The following is a 23,726-nucleotide window of genomic DNA, read 5'->3' on the forward strand; positions in this document are numbered from 1 at the left end:
ATTTTTTTTTACAATGATGGATGGTTCTAAAAAAGAAGAGTACCATAAATAGAAAAATAATTGTAGTGGTAAACAAACTTCAATAATAATTCACAGAAAAATAATTGTACTGATAAACAACTTCAATAATAATTCAATAATTATTTACCAAAGCAGGAAGACCATGGGCAGGCAAAAAAGCACTGGAAGCAACTTCCTGCCAGCTTCCTTAATGACTTTGCTTATGGAAAGCTGGCAGAAAGTACTGGAAATCATGATCATGTGACTGCAGGGATGATGCAACAGCCACAATGTTTATCAATAAAACTGAACATCATGGAAATGTCGATTCTACAGGAGTAAAGGGTCCCATTTTTTTTCACACATTCCTTAAGTTAGTGGATTTTAGGTACCTTGATTCAAAAATTGTTGCAATATAATGCATCATTTAGGCTAACATGAAGATACGAGCAGACAAACAGATAAACACAATGAGAGTTTTAATAGTATAGTAGACACATTGGCTCATCTTTTTAAAAATATTTCCTTACATAAACAGAAAAACAGAATGGCCACAGGTGGGCAAAAAGGCAGTTGGAATGGGAGCAACTTTCAACTTCCTGCCAGCTTCCCCCATTGACGTTGCTCGTGGAAAGCTGGCCAAGAGCATCAGAAATCATTCCTCCTCCTCCTCCTCCTGAGCTGACCCCTGGAACTCTCTGCCACTTTGCTGAATGGAGGGGAGCAAGTGAGCTGTGGTCTGTGAGGAAAACTGCACCCCTGATTCCCATCTTGGTGTGTTCCTAAGAATCCCAGATAATAGGAATTAACACCAGGCAAACAATCAAGCAGAAAACAACACTCTAATCAAGGAACTAACAAGGAGAAAACCACACCTACATCAAGATTGCCAGGGCAAGCTACCACATACAAACAGGGAACACTCTGTTGCAGTGATGATGTAACCTAGTGGGGTAATGAAGTGTCTGCAAGCAACCAACCAAGGTCCAAGGTTTTTATTGGGGGGGGGACAATAAAACAAGGAAGGTAAGTTTTTAGAATAATTAATTCTTGTGTTAGATCAACAGAATAGGTGCTATATATTTTAAGATTTTGCTGCACTACTACTTTCTACAATGCAGTCGATATACTGTATGAATTGGCTGTAAAATCTACAAAACGTTCATCGGCTTGTCCTATACCCCATCTGAAGCTACTCTGTAGTATCTATGGAGAGAGCAGAATACATAGCTAACTTAATATTCCAGCATCTGTGTGTGTGTGTGTGTGTGTGTGTGTGTGTATGTGTGTAAAACATTTCTTCTCATATGCGGATCAGGATCTAACCCATTCAAGCATACAAGATCAAAATAGTTTTCTATTTTAATACTGAATTTACATTTCAAGTATTTCTGAATTAACAGCAGGAATGCACTATTATTATTCTTGCCATGCCCCAACCCACCTCTTCTCAATTTTTTTTATTTTGATTAATATAGCCTGAATAAGAAACTTATAAAGTTGGCTAGCTCTGTTGGTTTGCTTTTCGTGTTTTGATTTTTTGTCCCCTAGTCAAATGAGCTGGTATAATTTCAAACATTTCATAACTCATTTATTTTAAATTTTTATTTTCCCATTGAAAATTGTGTTATTTCTTCAAATACTCTTGCCTTTAAATCAATAACAAAAAAGTATTTTTCATTGAACAATCTGCAGTATTTTATCATTTCTAGCCTGATGAAATTTCTTATACTTTCAATGTGTAAAAACCACGAAGCTCTAATAGGCAGGATGTTATTTTATTAATTTCATTTAATAAATAATTATTACCTTTCCCCCATATTCCTAAAAGAATTTTTCTTTCCAAGTTCATCCAACAGAAAGAAATTTAACAGAAGCAAATTCATTGAAGAAATAAGAATTATATATTTGGGTATAGGACCGTGTAACTTGACCCAATGATGATATTTGTGAAAAAGCTCTTGGAACAGTAGTTGATTGCAAACAAAATACTTTTAAGAAAAGTTCAGAGACACTGAAAACAAGTTCAAAGAAGGGAAAAGGGTTAATCAAGGGATTAGAAGAAGCTGAATATGTTTAGCCTTGAGAACAGACAATTGGGGAAGCACATGACAACACTCTTCAAATACTTCAAAATATCACATAAAAGGTTAAGACTTGCTTTTTTTTTATTCCAGATTGCAGGACCCATATCATCAAACTAAATAATGGGGAAATCGATTCCAATCAAATGTTAGAGGAAAAAGTCCTGTCAGTAAGAGTTGGAGAGCACATGAAATAGAAAATGTGTTTTATTTCAAAACCCAAATACACAAATTTCTGTTCTGTTCAATTTTTCTGGGCAGGTTACTCTTTAGTCCAACTGGAACCTAGACAACTTTGGTTGTTTTGGGTTTCATTTGAACAAAACCTGAAGGGCCTTATGGTGCAAATGAAGCAAGGCTGTAGCATCTCACTTCTTTCTTACCTGTGCATCAACCTGCCTAACTTTTTTTTGCCCTATTTCCTCTTAGATTATCAATGCTTTGCCACCACTAATGACCTTGCCTTTTTCATGCACCTGAAACACCTCTGCCCAGAACATGTATGTTTTAGGTCCAACCCAGATAAAATACATGTATTTTGATTTGGACACAAATTGGCTTTTCTGTTCATGGAACATTTTGTGCACCTAAGAGCAGATTGAGAATGACCAAGGAAGATGATGAGGTCTCCTTCAGTGGTAATTTTAAAGTAGAAGGTAGACAGTTATTTAAGCTGAATTTCTGAATCAATAGCTAAATTGGCTGCTATCAGATAAATTATTGCATGTTTATATTTCATGACTTTGATACAAATTTCACAGGACAAAAATGTATGGAAGATCTGTCTAATCTCTGACCAACAGAAGTTTGCATATATTTGTTCACGCCTAGGAGAAATGTCATTGTCGTTGGTTATAATGCCTTTTTATTCTGGGTATCCCCAATATGTTCCTTCTAACTATGTAGAAGTTAGATCTTAGATCTCGTAACATCAGGTCATGTAAGAATTTCTACTGCTCCAACCAAAAGAGTTGGTTAATCACTTGAGCATAACAGCTGTGTTCTGAAAAAAAGAATATGCTTATGTTGAGTTTTCTAGGCATGATTAACAGCATACTTTCTAGTTTAAACCCTAAACTAATTCACTATTTAAATCAGGGGTGTCAAACTCACAATGTCAAGTGACTTTTTTTCCATTGTCGGCAATGGGGTGGGCGCGGTTTCAGCATGATGCATCTGGCCCGCAGGCCGGCAGTTTGACACTCCTGATTTAAACCAATTTTTGATTTAAACCTTTAAAGCAACTAAACCTTAATGGAACAAGATTGAGATCTCAAAGCCATAGGAAACAGCTTTGCTTCATGCACAGGTCCTCAAAAGCTCAACACATGGCTGTTTTTTGGCTAAAGTAGAATAGGCTTTGGCCTAGAGCAGGGGTGTCAAACTCAATTTCATTGAGGGCCACATCAGCATTGTGGTTGCCCTCGGAGGGGCGGGTGTGTGTAGCCAAGGTGGGTGCGGCCTACTGGTGGGTGTGGATGGAGTGGGTATGGCCTACTGGGTGGGCATGGCCAGCTCTACATCGTTCACATCAAGGGTGCCTGTGGGAGCCTGGCAGGAGTGGGACAGATCTGAGGGTCTCTGGCAAAAGGGGGTGGGACCGGGGCAAGCACCACGGCATGGTCCATTTCTTCATTCCTCACAAAGAGTGACTCTTCCCCAGCATGCACCCAGGGGGCGGGGCCAATGTGGCAGGGGCTGGTTCTTCGCTGTTTCTAGACGGCCTTGTGGAGCTAAAACTGAATGCATTTCAGCATAGATGGCAGAACCACAAAATTGTACATTGGCTCCCGGCCGGCCTGGGACAGGGCCAAGGCAGCAGGGGCCGTTCCTTCACTGTATCCAGGATGGCTTCATGGGCCATATGAAACCACTTTGCAGGCCGCACCTGGCCCCCGGGCTTTGTGTTTTACACGTCTGGCCTAGAGGGTAGGGGAACATCAATGCTGCTCCCCCTTCTAAATCATTATCAATCAAGCTAGAGGTACTATATTATCCTGAGCGGCATTCTAATTACATCTTAATTTACAAGTTTCACAAACAGCAGAAAGAGAAAATTCTGCTTGCTTTAATTGCAGATTAATTTGTGTTCTAAATCTGAAACTATGTTCAGCGGTTAATAGCCAGCAGAAACAAGCCAACAGACAAGTCTGTTCTTTGAAACTGGTGCATTTCAAGAAGTGTAATTAAGATTAATATCAGGTGGCCCAGATATTCTAGGCCAGTGGTTCTCAACCTTTTTAATGCCGCGACCCCCAACCGGTCGTAAGTCGAGGACTACCCAACCGGTTGTAAGTCGAGGACTACCCAACCAATCGTAAGTCAAGGACTTTCCCTGCCTGGGAGCGCCACGTATGCGTGGTGCCGCCCCCTGCGCCGGCCAAGGCGTAGCTGGCAAGTAGCAGAGATGGAGCAGGGCGACCACTGGCTGGGCCACCAGCTGGCCCAGCCCAAGGGAGGTAAGGCACCCGCCGGGCCCCACACACGCCAGCAACCCTCCCTGCGCCCGCTGGCCTCCCACCTCCCACCCCTGGCCCTCTTTTACTTACATTTTGAGTAGTTGCTCAGCAGGGAGGGGTGGAAACTTCCAGACAGCTCGCCGTCGCTGCAGACAACTTGCAGCACCGTTTGCAGAATGGGACTTTTGGCGGGCTCAGCAGGGCAGAGACAGCCTGGACAATTCCTATTGGCTTTTGAAAGCCAATAGAATTAGACGCTATTCAAGAGAGTCTATTCTATTGGCTTTCAAAAGCCAATAGAATAAAAGGGAGTAGCACAGCTAAGGAAAAGGGGGGAAAATGGCGGACTGCATTGTTTGGCGACCCCCATGAAATGGTCGTTCGACCCCAAATGGGGTCGAGACCCACAGGTTGAGAACCGCTGTTCTAGGCAAACTCTAGGTACCTAAAATTGTCCCAAACGTTATAATTCTGTGAGCAATGACACCAGAACAAGAGATGTTTATTGTCTGTGTTTGAGTACTTTCTTTCTACTTTCCTTAAAATATGAAATGTTTTAAAAAATGAAAAAGTTGATATTATTAGATATATTAATGTAAAATTTATATACATTATGCTATTTGTATAGCCTGAGTTCTTCCACATTAAAAAAAACATCATATTCTAATAGCCAAACATTACAAACAGAATAAAACATTTTGTCTATACCTCTAGGCATTTAGAGACTGATAGTAAGAAATTAATGGGGGGAAAATCAAATATCTTTATTGTGCAAAATAATCATATTACATTACCATAACTATGTTAACCTCATCAAACTTTTATTCATATTATCCATATCTTATTTCATTTTTTCCTCTGCCAGTTATTTTTTTGTTTGCAATTTCTGCTTATATTATCTTAAAATATTTTTTCACTCACAAATTATATTACAGTATCATTTTTTTAATCTTATTTTTGACAAAGCATTTTTGCGTTTCCTATTTTTTGTATTTATTACAGCAACAATAAGATGTGTCTGTATAGCAAGAAAGAGAGAATCCAATTATAAAACGTAACAAATTGCTAATTTTTAAGTTTGTGAACTATAAGAATAATGTAGCTAATGGTAGTTGTGCCCTCCCCACCTGCCATTTTTTGGAAAATCTCCACAGTTTTTAACAGAGCATACTTCTTGAGATATAACTTTTCAATGTTCAAGCTATTATATGGTGAAGTTAAATCATTTACCAAGTTTCCTAACATATACAATAGCAATAAATCAGTGTGGAAAAGTTATTTCTAAATGAATTAGCAGATAATTAATTTGGATCCCCAGGAAATCCTGTGAAAACCTACTATTGACAAAATGGACTGATTGTCAATCATTAAGAAAGCAGAACATGCCAATGAGTAATGTGGATGCAAACTGCCATACAGCACTTCAGATTCAATTTCAAAAAACTGCTTTGGAGTACCAGAGAAGCACCTGTCTACAAATGCTAAAACAGCTGTCTATTCCCCAAATCGTATGGTTGCCCTCTGGAACTTCTGTATAATTCCAGAGTCTCAGCTGCTTTAACAAATGGCAGACAGGTTCTATCTCTGCAGTATCAACAACACCAGAGCACCTTGCCTACTTCAAGCAGATTCACTATTTATTAACATAAACAGTTTAGACCAGGCATGTCAAACTTGCGAAGTCACGTGACATCGCGCAACGTATCGGGACTTTTCTCCCAATGCCGGCAATAGGTGAGCGCGGTTTCTGTGTGACGCATCCGGCCTGACAGTTTGACATGCCTGGCTTAGACCAGTGCTTCTCAACATTTGTGTGACGGCGACCCCGTCACACAAACGTGCCGCGCATGCGCGGTGCCGCCCCCACGTGCGCGCCGCCCCCATGCGCGGCGCACATGCGCGGGGCGCCCCATGCGCGGTGGCGCACATGCACGGTGGCACCCCATGCGCGGCGGCGCCCCCGAGGGGGGAAATGGCGGATCGCCTTGTTTGGCAACCCCCGAGAAATGGTCGATCGACCCTAAATGGGGTCGCGACCCATAGGTTGAGAACCGCTGGCTTAGACCAAATATGAAGTGAGAAGGCTGCTTTTTTAATATGGTACATTCATGTCTAACCTTAAAGCATGACAGGCATATAGTATGAATGTAACCATAGATAGTGAAGCTGTTAAGACTTCAGGTCCTTAAAAAGAAGGGATAAACATCCAAATACAATTCCATAAATCTCTTCATAGTCTAGATCAGCATCCTTGTCCTCTTTTTCATGAATGCAAAATTTTTAATTTCAACTAACTATGCTTATTTTGCTTTGGTCTTGATTTAATTTTAAAGTGGCTCAGGGATTTTCATATATCTTTGAAAATACATGTCAATCAACCCAAAAGTTAGCCTGTTACATGATAAATGGCTTAAAACGAATGCAAAAAAAGTTGGTCAAGCGAGGGAAGAAAATTTATTTTGTCATCCCCAACACATAAGGTAGGCATGTTCAAACCATTTTTTTAACAACTTCAGAAAGCCAAATTGACATAGGAGGACATACATTACTAGTAGGTCCTTTAATTTACCTTACATGAAGACATATATTACTAAATAAAGAATGAATTATCAGACAGATTGTCACAGCATGAATCTCAGAGACAGAATGGCTAACCAAATTATGATATACTGCTGTGCTGGTGATATTAGCATCTTAATCAAGAGTTAAAGGAGACAGAAAAATAGTTTGACTGTGTTTTTTGACTGTAAAGCAAAAAGCAATCAGTCAGGAATAGACTACATTATTATATTAGAATTATTCCTAATTGCAGTAGTTTTAGAAGCAACAAATTATATCAGCTCTTAAGGATTTTTAATATGCTGCACACGCTTATAACTATCCTTTTCCTTTCATCTTTGACCAAGTGAATTTATTTTCAGTATAGCATATCATCTTGTAGAATATTTAATTCTACAAACTGCAATTTATTAACATTAAAATATGCCTTCTTCGCTTCCTTGAACAGAAATTATCATTCCAGAAAGCATCTATCTAACCCCTGCCTTAATATCTTCCTCCCCCCCCCCCCGGTTTTGCATAGAGGACTTATATGAAGAAGGCTATTTGATTACATCATAAGGCAACCTGCCTGTGTATAACAATGGATGCTGCTAGTATATTACTATAACTGGGTGACAATGAGTTTTTCTACAGTTTGGTCTAGTGGTTAAGGCACCAGGCTAGAAAGCAAGAATCCATGAGTGCAAGTCCTGCCTTAGCCATGAAAGTCATCTGGGTGACTTTGGGCCTGTCACTCTCAACCCGACCCACCTCACAGGTTGTTGTGGGGAAAACAGGAGAGGCAGGTGTGTTGGTTTGCTTAAAAGCTTAGAGGACATACAAGAACAAGCTAGAATCTAAGATTACAGTTTCATTAAATACTGGATAAAGCTATTCAGATATCAGTAATACTGAAAACAGCACACAATAAATGAAATACTATCCAAGATAAAATAGTAAAAATGAATTCAACTAGGTGAGATTATTGTAACATTAGCATTGTACAGATAAAACGTATTGCAAAAATGACATTTTAATTTACCTATAGAAAACGTAAGAATGTTCCATTCATCTTTCTAGGAAAAAATGTTCTAAAATATGACTATCCCTTAAAGCCTCCTTTTGTGTATTTAAAAGATATGCCCAAGGAGAAGATCATGCTATTCTTCGTACAAGATTATTCATTATGACACAGCAGGAAAAACATGAAAATTAGAAATACATTTACTGTAACATGTAACCTTTAATAAATTCACCTAATAATTGACTTGGCTTAACCACTAAAATGAAAATTTCTGATAGTAATTTGGAACTTTTCATTGCAATGTGAAAAAAGCAATGATTTCCATGATTAACCAGCCTGAAACTCTAGCAAGAATGGAATCTATGAATGCACAAGGCACCCTAATAAAACTCTGTAGCAGGTATAATGCATTAGATGTGAAAGGGGCAAAGGAGTGTGAACTAGATTAAATTTTATTCACTGTTCTCATGTTAAAACAACAGACCCCATTCAATGTGTATTTTTAAGAGAAACTTTATATAAGGTAATAAATGTATAGAGTTTTAAAAAGGAATAATAAGCAGCATCAATTCTCAATTCAAATTTCTTTCAGATCTACACGTGCTCTAATCCAGTGTTTCTCAACCTTGACAATTTTAAGGCATGTGGACTTCAACTCCCAGAATTCCACAGCCAGCCATATGCCTTAAAATTGTCAAGGTTGAAAAACACTGCTCTAATCCAAGCCTCAGCAAACGTTCTTTGACTGATCTAAGAAGCAAAATGTACTTAACCTGGGTTGTCTTTGGGTATATTCCTTCATCTGGCAAGTCTGAAAAAGCAATGGAAACCACACAAACACAAAAAAAACCTTATACAGGTAATCCTTGATACCAATTGAGACCAATGTTTTTGTCACTAAATGATGCGATCATAAAGTGAGACCATGTTGTTTAGCAATGACAATCCAGCAGTTTCAATTACTGCTGTTAGCTGAATCTCATGGTCATTATGCAAGGCAACTGTCTGCTGGCTTCCTACAAACAAAACCAGTGGAAATGCCAGCAGGTAAGTGGGAGATGAAATGAGTGAGGAAGTGCATGGGGGGGGGGGCAATGAAGGTCAGGGAAGGTGCATAAGGGTGTGAGAGGGTGCCCAAGAGGTATGGTGTGGTCAGGAGTGCAGGGGTGATCAAGCACAGATGGTCTGGGTTCCATGGTGGGGAAAATTTACCCTATCAACTTGCAACTTTCCTTATCGGCTTTTCCACTGATTTTCTAGGGAAACCAGCAGGAAAGGTTGCAGATGGTGATCAAATAATCATGGGGTACTGCAACTGATCAAACCAGTTGCCAAGCATCCATATCTGAATCACATGATTTTGGGAATACTGGGAAGGCCAGAACTTCAAGGACTAGTCATAATCAGTCATTTAGTTCCTTTGTAAGTTCAAATGGTTGCTGAATGAATGATTGTAGATCGAGGACTATCAGTATATGCAGTCACCAAGAAGCTCAATTCATAAATATCGTTATTTTTTTATACTCTACCCTGTTCCTCATACTTTGTGTAATTCTGCACTATCAAGTCATTTTTGACAACTCTTAACCATTTTTTTCTTCATGATGATCTATCTATCCCTAGTCTATTCTTCCAAGTCTCTCAACAGTGCATTCATTGCCACTATAACTGAGTCCATCCAACCAAGAGGTCATCCTCTTCTTCACTTCCTTCTATCTTTTCCAGAATTAAAGTATTTTTTAGAGAGCTAGGCCTTTGCATAATGGGTCTAAAGTAGGATAAATATTTACTCATTTCATGTTCTATGTGGATAGATAAGTAAACTTGGCTCTTGGAATGGGATGTGTGTGTGCACCTTTAAGGCAGTTTTTGACTATTCACACCTGGACAAGTCCCTGTAATTTTCTTGGCAAGATTTTTGGAAGTGGTTTGCCATTACCTTCTTTCTAGGGCTGAGAGGATGTCACTGGCCCAAGATTACCCAGCTAGCTTTGTGGGACTAGCTTTGTGGGACTTCAACTCTTAACCTCCTGGATTCTAGCCTGATGCCTTAACCGCTATATCAAACTGGCTCTTAGAACCTGTTAGTAATTTTACTTTTTACATTAATATGAAAATGGTTCCTTATATTTTTCTATCAAAAAACAGAGCATCTAGCTGGTCTGTTAATAAATATATTTTGAATTTTCATTTAGAAGCTCAGTAGTAAATTTCTGTTCCCAATCACTTAAGTAAATGCTAAAGATCTTCTGTTATAGTGATGAAAAATAAAACAGAACGTTCAGTAGCTGCATCCAGACCAGAACTCAGATATTAAATAAAAGCATGAATGCATTTAGCATTTTGTTAAATCAGAAATCTAATTATGGAAATAATTAGAATTCTTTTAAAAACTACATCAAAATACATTGATTTTTAAGAATAAAATTTTGTCCGCTCTGCTGCCAGTTGTTTTCTTGATTTTATTTTGGTTACACAGTCCTTATATTTCATTATGTTGTGAAGTTTTATTCTATGAATAGTTAGTTTTCCAATATAAATCATTTTAGAAATGTATGAAGAGAAGTTGGATTTAAAAATACAAATAAAATAATATGTAAATAAGTAAAATCATTGTGGCTGAAAACATAAAGGATCAACAGATGCTACCCAACTTATTCATGGTAAAGAGAATGCATTTACATTATTTGTCATTGTGTACAGACTTATCAGAATAGGTGTTGTTAATTTAAGGAAAGGACAGATTATTCATTTGGAGAATATATGGCAATTGCTGCAAGAAACATTTTAAAAACCCCAACTTTTATATATTTATCTTCTCAAAAGCAAGCAAAATTTCAGAAATTTGCTTATGTGGGTGTGTTTGCCTTGATTAGAACTTTAATAAATTAGAATGTCGGCAGTGCATGCTTTGCATTGTATCCAGCTACTCCGAACACACTATGAAAGATGAAGAAAATGTATTTGAATACAGGGAAATTCTACAAAAGTATTTGAAAAAAGTGAGGGAAAAACCATACAATTAATAGAATTTACTTGGGGTTTATCACCAAGCTATTATTTAAGGCACTAGATTATAAAGCAAGAAACCGAGTTCCAGTTCTGCCTTAGTCATGAGACCAGCTGGGTAACTTTAGGCCAATCACTCTTTCTCAGTCCTGGAAAACAGGTAATGGCAAACCATTTTTGAAAAACCTTGCCAAGAAAACTGCAGGGACTAATCCAAGCAGCTGGCAGAAGTCAAGACTGATTTGAAGATGCACACACATACACACACACCATCCTCAAAGGAGGAAACCTATATACACAAAGACCTATATACATGATCCATATATAAAAAGACCTATATACATAAAACATTTAAGCTGCACATATTACATAGATTTCCCACAGTTGACCTCAACACATCCATGTAATTTTCTTGGCAGCATACAGAAGTGATATGCAGTGATTTGATTTAAACTTTATAACTCTAGCTAGCAGAGTTGAAGACCAACCTATCTTCATGGCTGGTAAGATTTGGCAGAATGGATAGCCTCCAAGTCCCTCCTAATAAAGAATGTCATCTAGCAGAAAGTAGAAAGCATGCCTGTTCTCTGGTTTGATATCCTCCTCCAGATATTCATATACTTCCCACCCTGGTGATGCTCTGAATGTTTTTGAAAATATGGCTGTTATAAGGTAAGGATGGATATACGTGAATGGTTTCTTAATGGTTTCTTAATTTTTTTAATCTTTCTTTTAAAGTGTAAGCTGCCGAAAATCATTTGGAGTCCAGGAGATCTAAGCTATATAGGTAAATTCCAAGCTTTCCCTCCAATGCCTTTATTTTTCTTTTGTATTATTTAGTTTGTGATTGCTGAGAAGGTTGTGTAATCAGTAATAAGTGAAAACTTACTATATAGTAAAACTGTCCAAGGAGAGGAAAGAAGATGCATATACATAAATACAAGACAGACACACCCACATTCCTGCACAATGTATGTACTGTACATAAAGCACAATATCATATATAAATGTATATTTTAATCTTCCATCAAATTCCAATGGAACAATCAAAATCTACTACAGAATGGATAAAAGAGATTTGCAAATATCTGTCACTTGCTCATTTAACAGAGGTAGCTATCTGGCCAAGAGGCATACCAAAAGCCACCCAACAGAAGCACTTCTGCTATGGCTATGAATCTGAATTAACCTTTTTTTTCTGCCCAAATTACTTATCTTCTCACATTCAACAGGCCAGTTTTTGGAGCTGATAATTTGTGTGTATTGCTACCCCATCTTCATTTTATCACTCCAAATTAGATTCTGTTTTCAATATTGCACAAATAATGAGGGTATCCTAAATCAACACATCCTTGAAAAGACATTTGGTTTTACCTGATTTGCTGAGAGGAATTCCTGGTTATTGTCATTCATTCCCATATACATGTTCTCTCCGTCAAACTGGAATGACAGGGGGAAAAATAATCAAAATGCAAGTAAACTGGAACCATCAAGAAATTGCTAAATTCTGTAAGCAGCCCATCTGATTGATTTGATTGCTGAAAATAATTCTAAATCTCATAGAAATTTAGCACAAAATAAATCAAAACCACAGCATTGATCTTACAGAGGTTTTATGTAAACTGGTCTGTAGTTATCCCAAAACGTTGTATCACCACTGTGTGCAACTGAAAATCAGTATTGTGGAAAGTTTATAACATTGCATGTATCAGTGCCTGTACCTTTGCTACTGTAAAAGCAGGGAAATAAATTTTATAACTCTAAAGAAAAATGGTTTGTAAAAATCATATAGAAAAAGGAGGATGATTAGGAAATTAAGTGTAAGATTAATTGAAAAACCAGGTCTAAGACACAAAGTCTCATATCACACACATAGCTATTTGCATGAAGGAAAACATCTGTTAGTATACAATAGGATGTTCTCCCTACTACCATAGTTATTGTTAAGGCAAAGTCCTATCAGGCAGTAGGAAAGAACTTTTATGAATAATAGATGGATCTAAATCACCTTCAGTTCAGAAAACAATAGAATTGAAACTAAATAGTTTGGACCAGCTTAACAGATTATCTATTTTCATATTTCTATCTCATTTTACTGGGGCCCAAAATATCTTCATTGGAAAATTTTCTTAAAGTGATCTTAGAGTAAGGTACCCAGTCTTACTTTCTTTTGGGCTCTGAAGTAATCACTAGGATTTACTTTCGGGGAAGGCTTATTTTTGCTGGTACCAGTAGGCTACAAGCAAGCGGGGGGTGGGGCAGAGCCTGTGCATGGGCTGGAGAAGCAACATAGCAGTGAGCGCGTGGTGGCATACCAGATACAGCACCAGGGCGAGTGGGTGGGGCATGTGCCCTTCCCATGCCAGGTCAGCCCCTGCAGCCCTGGGGCAGCCGTGCTAGGTGGTGGCAGGAAGGGTGCTGAGCTGGGGGCGGCCAGGCCAAACAAAGCAGCAGGTGGAGTGCCGGAGGCTCAGGAAGGGAGAGTGGTGAAGCAGGTAGGTGTCCTGCCATCAGCACCCATGCCTTTCCTTACCTGACTCCCAGCCCCGTGCCATTTCTCCTTCATGATCAGCCGTCGCGTGCAGGGAAACAAAAGTTTGTGGGGGAAAAAAGATCAATCAATCAATTCCAACTTCTCGCGAAAAAAAAAATCTCACAAAGTTGGAATTGACCTTTTCCCCCCCACAAACTTTTTTTGTTTCCATGCACACGGTGACGGCGGATTGTGAAGGAGAAACGGCATAGGGCTGGGAGTCAGGTAAGGAAAGGGATGGGTGCTAATTGGCAGGATGCCCATCTGCTTCACCATCCTCCCTCCCCAAGCCTCCAACACTCCATCTGCCACATTGTCCAGCCTGGCCACCCCCACCTTGACGCCCTTCCTGCCGCTGCCCAGCACAGCCGCCCTCGGGCTGCAGGGGCTGGCCTGGCATGGGCACGCGCGCCCTGCCTGCCTGCTTCACCACTCTCCCTCCCTGATCCTCCAGCACTCCACCTGCCACTTTGTTCGGCCTGGCCGCCCCCACTGCCGCTGCCCAGCATGGACATTCCAGAGCTGCACTTGGAGCTCCAGAAGCTGCAGGGATTTGTGGGCACCCTTTTTGCACCACTGTTTTTGGCACCGCATCTGTGGGCGTGTTTGCCTCACTGTTTTCGGCAGTACTTTGGGGGGGTGGTCTATCCCCATTTGGAGCATGGCCGCTGTACAATCGCCACGCCACCTCTCAGGAGGCAGCGTCAGGTGCCAATGCAGCGGCATGGAAGACAGAAAGCAATCCCGCCCACCAGATCAGCCTGGTGGGGGTGGGGTAGGAAACTAAGTGGCGCAAAAAGCAGCACTTGGAGCCTCAAGGAGCTGCAGGGATCTGGGCATGCCCTTTGCAGTTGTCCTGCAATGTGCAGCCTCTCCCTATAAGCCAGTGGTTCTCAACCTGTGGGTCAGGACCCCATTTGGGGTCAAACGACCATTTCATGGGGGTCACCAAACAACTCAGTCCGCCATTTTCCCCCCTTTTCCTTAGCTGTGCTACTCCCTTTTATTCTATTGGCTTTTGAAAGCCAATAGAATAGACTCTCTTGAATAGAGTCTAATTCTACTGGCTTTCAAAAGCCAATAGGAATTGTCCAGGCTGTCTCTGCCCTGCTGAGCCCACCAAAAGTCCCATTCTGCAAATGGTGCTGCACCAGTTGAGTAGTCCTCGACTTATGACTGGTTGAGTAGTCCTCGATTTATGACCAGTTGGGGTCGCGGCATTAAAAAGGTTGAGAACTACTGCTATAAGCAATCCGGCTTACCCAGGGTCAGTTTGGCCATCGCAGGAGGCTCATCCCACATGTGCGACAGAGCTAGAAGATGGGGACGGGTCACGCCTCCCTCAATGGCCAATCTGACTCCAGGTGAACAGGATTGCTTCAGCTGCAAGGAGCCTGGCCTAAGGTTTCTTGAAGCTGATGGGAACTGTGGCCTGCCACCGCTGAACAATTTAGCCGAGCCACAAAACTGAACCCACAGCAGCAGCACCAGCAGCAGGTAAGGCAGGGGGAGGCACGAGATCTGTTCTGCCCAAAAAAACACAGTGGAATGGAGTAGGTGAGGTTATGTAGGGCTTATTTTTTGATGTAGCCCGAACCCTAAAAAATAAGCTAGGTCTTGTTTTATGGCTAGGTCATATTTTCGGGGAAACACGATACATGCTAAATGATGAAAGGATGTTGTTTTTGTTTTTAGAAGTGAGGTCCTGTTTACAGAATTCCTTGCCAGAGATACTCATCTAAAATCTACTTGCTCCAGGTCTTCAATCTTCAAGGTCTTTAAATACAACTTTACTGCGACTTTAATTTTCTTTACTGTGACTTTATTATATTCAGTATCTTTACTGCAAATTACTATTGTTTTATTCTTTGTACTTCCTTTTTCTAACAGATTTGCTTAGTTACTACAGAAATCTTGAGTACTGGCAACAGAGAAGAAAGATAGGTAAACAATAAATTTATTGTCTTCTGTCCTTTCTTATGGGCAGTGAACTTGGTCGTAACAAATGAAGGTTTAATTGCAAAATCTAGCCTCGAGAATTCTTTCAAAGAACTAAAAGTACATTTATTTTCATTAGTATTTCTCCAGAACCAGCAGTGGTGTTTTTTTAATCTTATATTTATTTAGAGATAGAATGAAACTTTAATATAAATTCACTTGCTATGAAGAAAAGGGTATTCTAGTTGGTTTTGCTATTTGCTGTTTCTTATATTATTTCTAATATTGTCTGGTGTTTTGTGAGCCACTTAGAGTCATTTCTTTATTATTAATTAATAACCATAATTATAAATAATAAAATATTAAACAATCATAACAATAATTAAATGATCGATTGAGTTTTGAGCTGTTTTATCTTATAACTATATAATAATTTTCATATCATAATAAACTTTTATTTGCCAACACAGCAAGTTTTCTGTAAGTTTTTATGCCCTATGTATTTTGACTCTTCATTCATAAAACTTTGACTATAGATAAGAATATGAACATTTCACTTGCCTAGTATCTTTTGTTATTATAACAAATATTCTGATTATTTTATGTACTTCACATTAAATACTGTATTTTCCGGCGTATAAGATGACTTTCTAAACTATGCAAATCTTCTCCAAAGTCGGGGGTCGTCTTATACGCCGAGTCTTCTTATACGCCAGAAAATATGGTAATTAAATGACAATGGTTGGCAAGCATCTACTTTTAATGCAAGTATCAATTGTTGAATATTACACAGAATTCAGTACCAAATCAAGAAAGAGAGTTGAGATAAATTAAATTGTTCTAATGAAAAAGATGCAACAAACTTCTAATAAAAGTTTGAAGAATGAGTTAGTCATTAAAATAATTTACACCAGTGGAAATAATGTAGCTAAAATCCTTAGAAGAATGACTGTCTATAGAAAGTAGTTTTCAACTTTTGCAGATCACATAACATTTTAATTAAAAAAAAAATCCCAGAAACCCTGATTAAGAAGCAAAGTTCCAGTGATAGAAAATTGGCTACAATTTTTTCCCCCGTAGTTTCTTGCAGAACTATAGGCCACTGCAGAACTGGTCTACGGAATCATTTTTAATGGAATGAGTGTATAAATTGGCATTTGGATTCTTAATGGTTTTTTACAACCAGAATTTCCTTTTATTTTCCTTAAATATTCTTGGGGGTTGTATACATGCCAAAATACTTTTTTCCCAAAATTATTGTTTTGCTACTTTAGAGTAGACCCATTTGGTCTTGATAGATATAACTGTCCAATTATATTGGAGTTACTATTATAATTTATATACATGCATAGACATATACCCATATACCTCCCATACAGATTTTTTTTTTCTGTGAAATCTTTGAGGATAATAAGGGGAAGGGAAAATTACAACTGTCAGTCCATCAGAAGGGGCTACTTCAGTGGTGGGATTCACATATGTGAACAACCAGTTCTCTGTGTGGATGCCGCTTCCAGAAGTCTATTCTGGGCCTGGGCAACAAAAAAATAGCTACCAGTTCTGCCGAAGTGGTGCGAACTGGCTGAATCCCACCATTGGGCTACTTCCATTAGCACATTATTACCTTATTCTTACATTAGCCTTGCATTACTTTTCATCTTTTTGGACTCTCATCTAACGTATTTTCTACAATTGTTCCCACCAAACAATTTAGGTTGCAATGAAAGAATTATCTTAGATTTACCAAGAAAGTGGTATGAAGACAAATGAATTCAACTTTCTTTGGAAAGTGAGGAGAGTTATCTTAAACTGTCTTTTTTTTTTTTTTTTTTTTGGAGCTCGTATGCTATTTTCAAACTATATGGACATGGAGCGGTAAACACTACAGATTCAAAGCCACCACAGTTGGTTCTAGCAATTGCTGAGTAACATCTAGAAATCAAACTAGAGGACTGCATCAATAGTCACATGTTTTACTTCATAGGAAAGCCATACTTTCGAGCAAAGAAAGTATTGATGCACAGTTTTCAAATCACACCTATTCATGTATCTGTTATTTTCCATCTTTGGGAGGCAGTCTAATATCATCACTATTACTTTAGATTTTAGCAGATGTGTGTATGCCTTTCTTAACTGTGCTATTTGCTTGAAAGCCAATTCAAACTCTCCCTTTTCATAATTCCAATTTGGTAATACATATCTATTTTATTGCTTTATATGCTATTCTTTCCCTAGCCCAGTAACTATAATGAAGCCTATCTTGGAAATTACTATGCTTGTGATTGCCAAGCAGTGAGGCTGAAAATCAACTCTCAAAATTCAATGAAAACTTCAGAACTTCCTCCCTGCAGATTAGATTTGTTTTAACTCCTGAAAACAGTAAGAACAAACAAAATTATTTAAAAAAAACTTGCTGCTAGCTTATTTTTTTTCAGTTAAATGACTGCAACTTATGCTACAGCCAGATGAATAGATGTATGATGTGTTATCACCCTGTGGAAGAAAGCAGTTGGAAACAATCAGCTTTATAATTGCACCTTCTTTATGACAGAAACAAAACATCTTAATATTTTCTATTTGTTAAAATGGTTTTCTCTTAGTTTTGATTAGAACTGTCTTCTCATGTATATAAAGATGCTAATCAATTTCAGGAAATAAGGCTAATTCATTTATTGTACTCTATGTCTAATAAAAATTGATCCAATTTATTTTTAATCAACTGAACATGGTACACAATAAAAACTTTTCTGTTAATGGTGGGGGAATAGTTCAGAACTATTATGCTAATTATTCTTTCTCCCATGTCACTGATTATTGAAATATATTTTGATATTGCTTTCGTGCCTTTTGGAACAGAAAAAGCATGGTGATACCTAATCTCAGTACAGCCATGTAATCTAACTATTCTAATTTAATGGGTTAATTACCTATTAATTTGCACATACACAGTTAACAGAAAATCAATAAGTTAACATCAAAATAGATTTAGACTAGAGATTACATAATATTTCATACTGCAATGCCTTTCCAGATCCACTTAAAAATAGATCTTTTTATGTTTGATAATGCGTATTCTCAAGTGTATGTACATAAATTATATAAATGAATGTTTTTTTAAAAAACAAAAAAAATCATTTTTTTAAAAAAATAGAAATAACCAAGCCAGTTGAAGAGAATTAGCATGGTGCTGTAGTTAAGGTGCTGAACTAGTAATGGGAAGAATCAGGTTCTAGTTTCCTTTTGTGCATGGAAATCAGGCAAGTGACCTTGGACTGGCAACCCATTCTCAATCCAAATCAATATCAAGCTCTCCTACAAGGTGACTGATAAAACAATCCCCACCCCATCCTGCACACACACACACATGCGCACAAACACTTCACATCATGCATCACGTAAACATTACATTAGGCAGTACAGTGTAAAAACAAGTGGACACTATACAGGTGGGACAAATGCTAAGAATATGAAGAACAATTAAGCCAGTTGAAGATCTGAGTTTAAAAGGGGTGTTGTCTTACCTGAACGCCTTTTCTCAGCATGATGATGGATAATCCATGGATTGGGTTTCCTAAAGTCCCTTCTACCCAGTAGATTAAGTCTGAGAGTTAGCCACGCCTCCCGCTGGGCCGTGATGCCCCAGTTCCGATGAAGGCGAAGCAGCAGACAAAGTCTGATGTGTTGGTTCCCCTACCCCTGACACAGGACCTGACAGTCTCCAAAGGAGTGGGAGTGGATTATCCATCCTCATGCTGAGAAAAGGCATTCAGGTAAGACAACACCCCTTCTCCAGCATGAGGATGGATAATCCATGGATTGGGACATACCAACGCCTACACTGTCCCTATGGGGGGAAACAGTCAGGGCATGTGTCTCTCCAGATGGCACCACACATTGTAGCACCCTCCGGCAAAAGAGGCATCAGCAGAGGCAAATTTATCGATCTTATAATGTCTAATAAACAGGGAGGGAGACGACCAAGTCGCTGCCCTACAAATCTCGCCAATGGGCGCCTGAGTCGCCCAAGCCGCTGAGGTTGCCGCACTGCAGGTGGAATGAGCAGTGATACGGTGAGGAATGGACAAGGACTGGGATTGGTAAGCCTTGGCTATACAGGCCTTGATCCACCTGCCAATGGTGGTTGAAGAGACCTTCTGCCCCATGGAAGAGGGCTGAAAGGAAATGAAAAGCGCCTCTGAGTTGCGGAAAGCAGAGGTCTGCTTGATGTATTATCTCAACGCTCTGTGCACATCCAAGGTGTGCCACTGGCACTCCAGGTCATGTGTTGGACGGGGACAAAAACTCGGTAGTATGAGTTCTTGTGATCAATGGAACAAGGAGTTTACCTTAGGAATAAACGTTGGGTCCGTCCTAAGGATGACACAGTCGTCACAAAAAACACATAGATCCTCCCTGACAGAGAGCGCTGCCAGATCAGAAATGCGTCTGGCTGATGTTACTGCCACCAAAAAGGCTACTTTCATTGACAAAAAAACTCAATTCACAAGACCTAAGTGGCTCAAACATTGGCTTGGTAAGAGCTTGTAAAACACATGAAATCTATCTGATTTCCATTCCTCCGGCTTCAATGCCTCCGCCATATCACCTGGTATGGTGGAGGGAGAGAAGATAAAGGTTAATGATGTGTCTACTGCCGGTACCTCTAATAAATCCAACTGTGACGGGGCCACACTGAAAAGTTTTTTTTATCAGTGGCCCCTGGAGCAGGGGGGGCACTAAGACTAGCCCTTTGCTTCTTTACCGTATTAATAAAAAAGAGGGACACGGTATATGTTTTTGGGTCATGGTCAGCTCAGAAAACAGTGGGTCTGGTGTATGACTGGTGGAAGGGGTGGGTTGTGGTTCTTGCTCGGGCACAATCTTAGATGCTGCGGAGGCCTTAGCTAGAATGGACCTGAATAACGTGGGATCAAATAATCCCACGAAGGGAGAGGGTTCCTGATGCGTTTCTTCATCCTCAGACAAGGGCAGATCTCATGTTTCCTCAAGATCTGAATATGACTCTCTGTCATGAGATGATTGCTCAGAGGCAATGGAGTAGGCATATTCCGGAGGCTCAAAATAAGACTGAGTGGAGGATAAAGGCTTAGGCCTTTGTAAGGAGGCAATACTCTGTGCCAAGACCTGAGTGAACATTGATTGAAGCTGTTCTGGCCAAACAGTTTGAGGACCCTCGGGATGGAGACCAGCTGCAGTGGGTGTGAATGTAGCAGAGGGTCCTGGTTGAGTACTGGGTGGTGGGGCCACCCAGCTGACACTTGGATCTGGAACCCTAGGACTAATGGACTTCTGCTGGGCCTCCATGTCCGGAGAAAATGATCTGTGGACCTGAACGGTCGTGGTTAGTTGTGGGCCAAACAGGGCGCCCTCAGACATGGTAGTGGAAACTTGGGGAACCTCCCTCGGAGTCTCCCTCTGGGCCTTTGAGAATTGCCTCTCTGGGGACAAATGTAGGGTGGCTTCCTTTTCAGCCACCCTACCTTTGGATGGAGCTTTGCTAGCCAATGTTTTGGCCCTTGCTCTCAAGCTTCCCTGCTGCCTCCAATTTGGAGGATTTACATTTCTTTTTACTTGGAGAGCTGGTAGGAGACAGGACAACCTGGGGCTGTTTATCTTCTGCCATTGTGATGGAGATCCTTCAGTACAGGACTGAGGATGGATCTCAATGAGAATAGGAGCAAAGGCCTGTTTGGAGCCTGTTGAAACCAAACTGGTAAAACCAGTGTGAGCTCCCGAGAATGCTACTGTGAACCACAGTATAAGGCCTGATTTGATGACTACTGGAAACTGGTAAAGCCAGTGTATGCTCCTGAGAATGCTACTGTGAACCACAGTGTAAGGCCAGACTTGATGACTGCTGGAAACTGGTAAAACCACTTGAGTTCCTATAATGCTGTTGTGGGAGGCCAGCAATCCTTTAAAGTAGTAATTGCAGAACAACAATTTCAAATGAGGAAGTGGTGAAACTTCCAAGGAGCCAAAAATATTTCCAGAGGCAATGTCAAGTGGATGTGGCTGGATTGACAATGGGAAGGCCACAGGGCGCCTTCCCATTGTCAATCCAGCACATACTTCTGCTCAAAATGGGGGCCATCCACGTGCGAGGCAACTACAATGCCTGCTGAAGGCCGCTAAATTGGAAATTGCAGTCAAGAACAATGATGAATTATACTTCCCCCCATAGATTCTTCCCCTTATTGCTACGCAATGTTTGGCTAAACTATCCTGGGAATTGAAAAACCTCTGAGGAGAAGCCTAATGGGCTATCCAAAATGGTGGCCGTAAGCCACGCGACAATCCAAGGAGTCCGGGAACCAGCAGGCCAGAGCCCAGCCCATCAGCAGGCTATCACAGCTTCCGCGACTCAATTTGGCCAGGAGAAAACCAGGAAATTCAGCAAAAGGGAAACTGTTTACAAACGCCTAAACAGAGTAAAATAGCCGTCTGTCGGCCCCCAAATGGCGGCCGCAAATCGCGCAGTGGGCGGGGGAAGCCGGTGAGCTTCGGGCTGAAGCCCAGCCGACCAGCTGCAATTTGAGGTCTCCGCAGAGGTCCAGCGATCAGATAAAACAATTGGCGGAGCCGTGGCTCATCAGGCTGTGTAAGAAGTGCCTCGTGAGCTTAAAAGTTCAGAAGGCAAAAAAAAGGGGGGGAGAAGAGCATTTAGAAAACAGAATAGAAGAGATAGATAGGACAAACTCAAAACAACTTCAGAAATAGGAAGGATAATACACGGATTGAAAAAACCTGATTCAAGCTGAAGGGAACCAACACATCCTGCTGGGTATAAGACTAAGTCAGAACTGGGGCAGCACGGCCCAACGGGAGGCATGGCTAACTTTCAGACTTAAGTCTATTGGGTAGAAGGGACTTCAGGAAACCCAATCCGTGGATTATCCATCCTCATGCTGGAGAACAAAATATCTCATATGGAAGATTATTGCCAGTTTTATTATATGCCACTCAGAGTCACTTTTTCATGTGAGATGTGAAGCCATATTCAAGATCAAAACATATCTAGAATTAATGTTTTTTTTATTAAACTATGTTGATACCCATTTCCTGATCTTCAAATACATGGATCTTTCCTTTTAGCCTTTTATTCTCTATTGAACTATCTAGCTTTCTATTGAAGATATGCTCAAATATCTAGATGTATGAGTGCTTTTCTTCCAAATTTTTATTTTGCCATTTTGGCGTTCTACTGTTGTTTCTATCTGTTGGTTAATAAATGTCTAAGTATAATATCAGGCAGCATATAGTAAAAACTAAAGGAAATCAAGACACTATAGTCATTATCTCAATGAAGATGAAAAATTCATGGGAATGGAAAGAGAAACAAGGATAGAATTCTTTGCAACTGATGATAATTACAAAATACAAATGGGAAAAAGATTTTAATGGCTTTTTAAGATCAGAAGCAAGATGGGACATTCCTAGAAAAATATGTATCCCAAATAAAAGGATGTGAGAAAAATGGCAAGCAAACTGAAAGGGGCGTTGTCTTACCTGAACGCCTTTTCTCAGCAGGATGATGTAGAGTCCAAATGGATGGGTTCTATGACGGCCTTCCTGCCTGGCAGACTGGGTAAAAACTTCGGCCACACCCCTTCCTTTGGGCGTGACCCCAGTTTTGACTTAGGCGAGAAACTTTGTTGGAATTAACCTTGCAGCTCTTTATTATATCTTTATTATATCCCTGCCTAGACCTATCCTCTGGGTGGGCTTGGACTCTACATCATCCTGCTGAGAAAAGGCGTTCAGGTAAGACAACGCCCCTTCTCCAGCAGGATGACTGTAGAGTCCAAATGGATGGGACATACCAAAGCCCTCATGTCCCCCTGGGAGGGAATGTCTAGGCTACCGAACTCTGAGCAGATACGACCTGTTGAAGAACTCTTCTGCCAAAAGCCGCGTCTGCTGCTGCTAGGGAGTCTAAACGGTAGTGTCGAATGAAAACCGAAGGTGAGGACCAGGTTGCGGCCCTGCAAATCTCTTCCACCGGAGCTTGCGTTAGCCACGCCGCAGATGTGGCTGCGCTCCGAGTTGAGTGGGCAGTCACCTGAGTGGGTGCTGGCAAATCCTGTGAGACGTAGGCCTGCGCTATGCAGGCTCTG

At 40.2% G+C, this 23,726-nt stretch overlaps 1 protein-coding gene across 3 annotated transcripts in view; it reads right to left on the bottom strand.

Annotated features, from left to right (window-relative positions):
* TOX2 (TOX high mobility group box family member 2) overlaps positions 1–23,726 on the bottom strand; it is a 250,172-nt gene that overhangs the window by 146,676 nt on the left and 79,770 nt on the right. For all 3 annotated transcript variants that reach the window (XM_039344718.1, XM_039344717.1, XM_039344716.1), the window contains exon 2: positions 12,492–12,557. In XM_039344718.1, the coding sequence (XP_039200652.1) occupies positions 12,492–12,557 (66 nt within the window). The remainder of the gene's footprint in view (positions 1–12,491; positions 12,558–23,726) is intronic.

This window comes from Crotalus tigris, unplaced genomic scaffold, assembly GCF_016545835.1.
Source record: "Crotalus tigris isolate CLP2741 ecotype Arizona unplaced genomic scaffold, ASM1654583v1 scf7180000017935.1779662, whole genome shotgun sequence".
Taxonomy (NCBI): domain Eukaryota; kingdom Metazoa; phylum Chordata; class Lepidosauria; order Squamata; family Viperidae; genus Crotalus; species Crotalus tigris.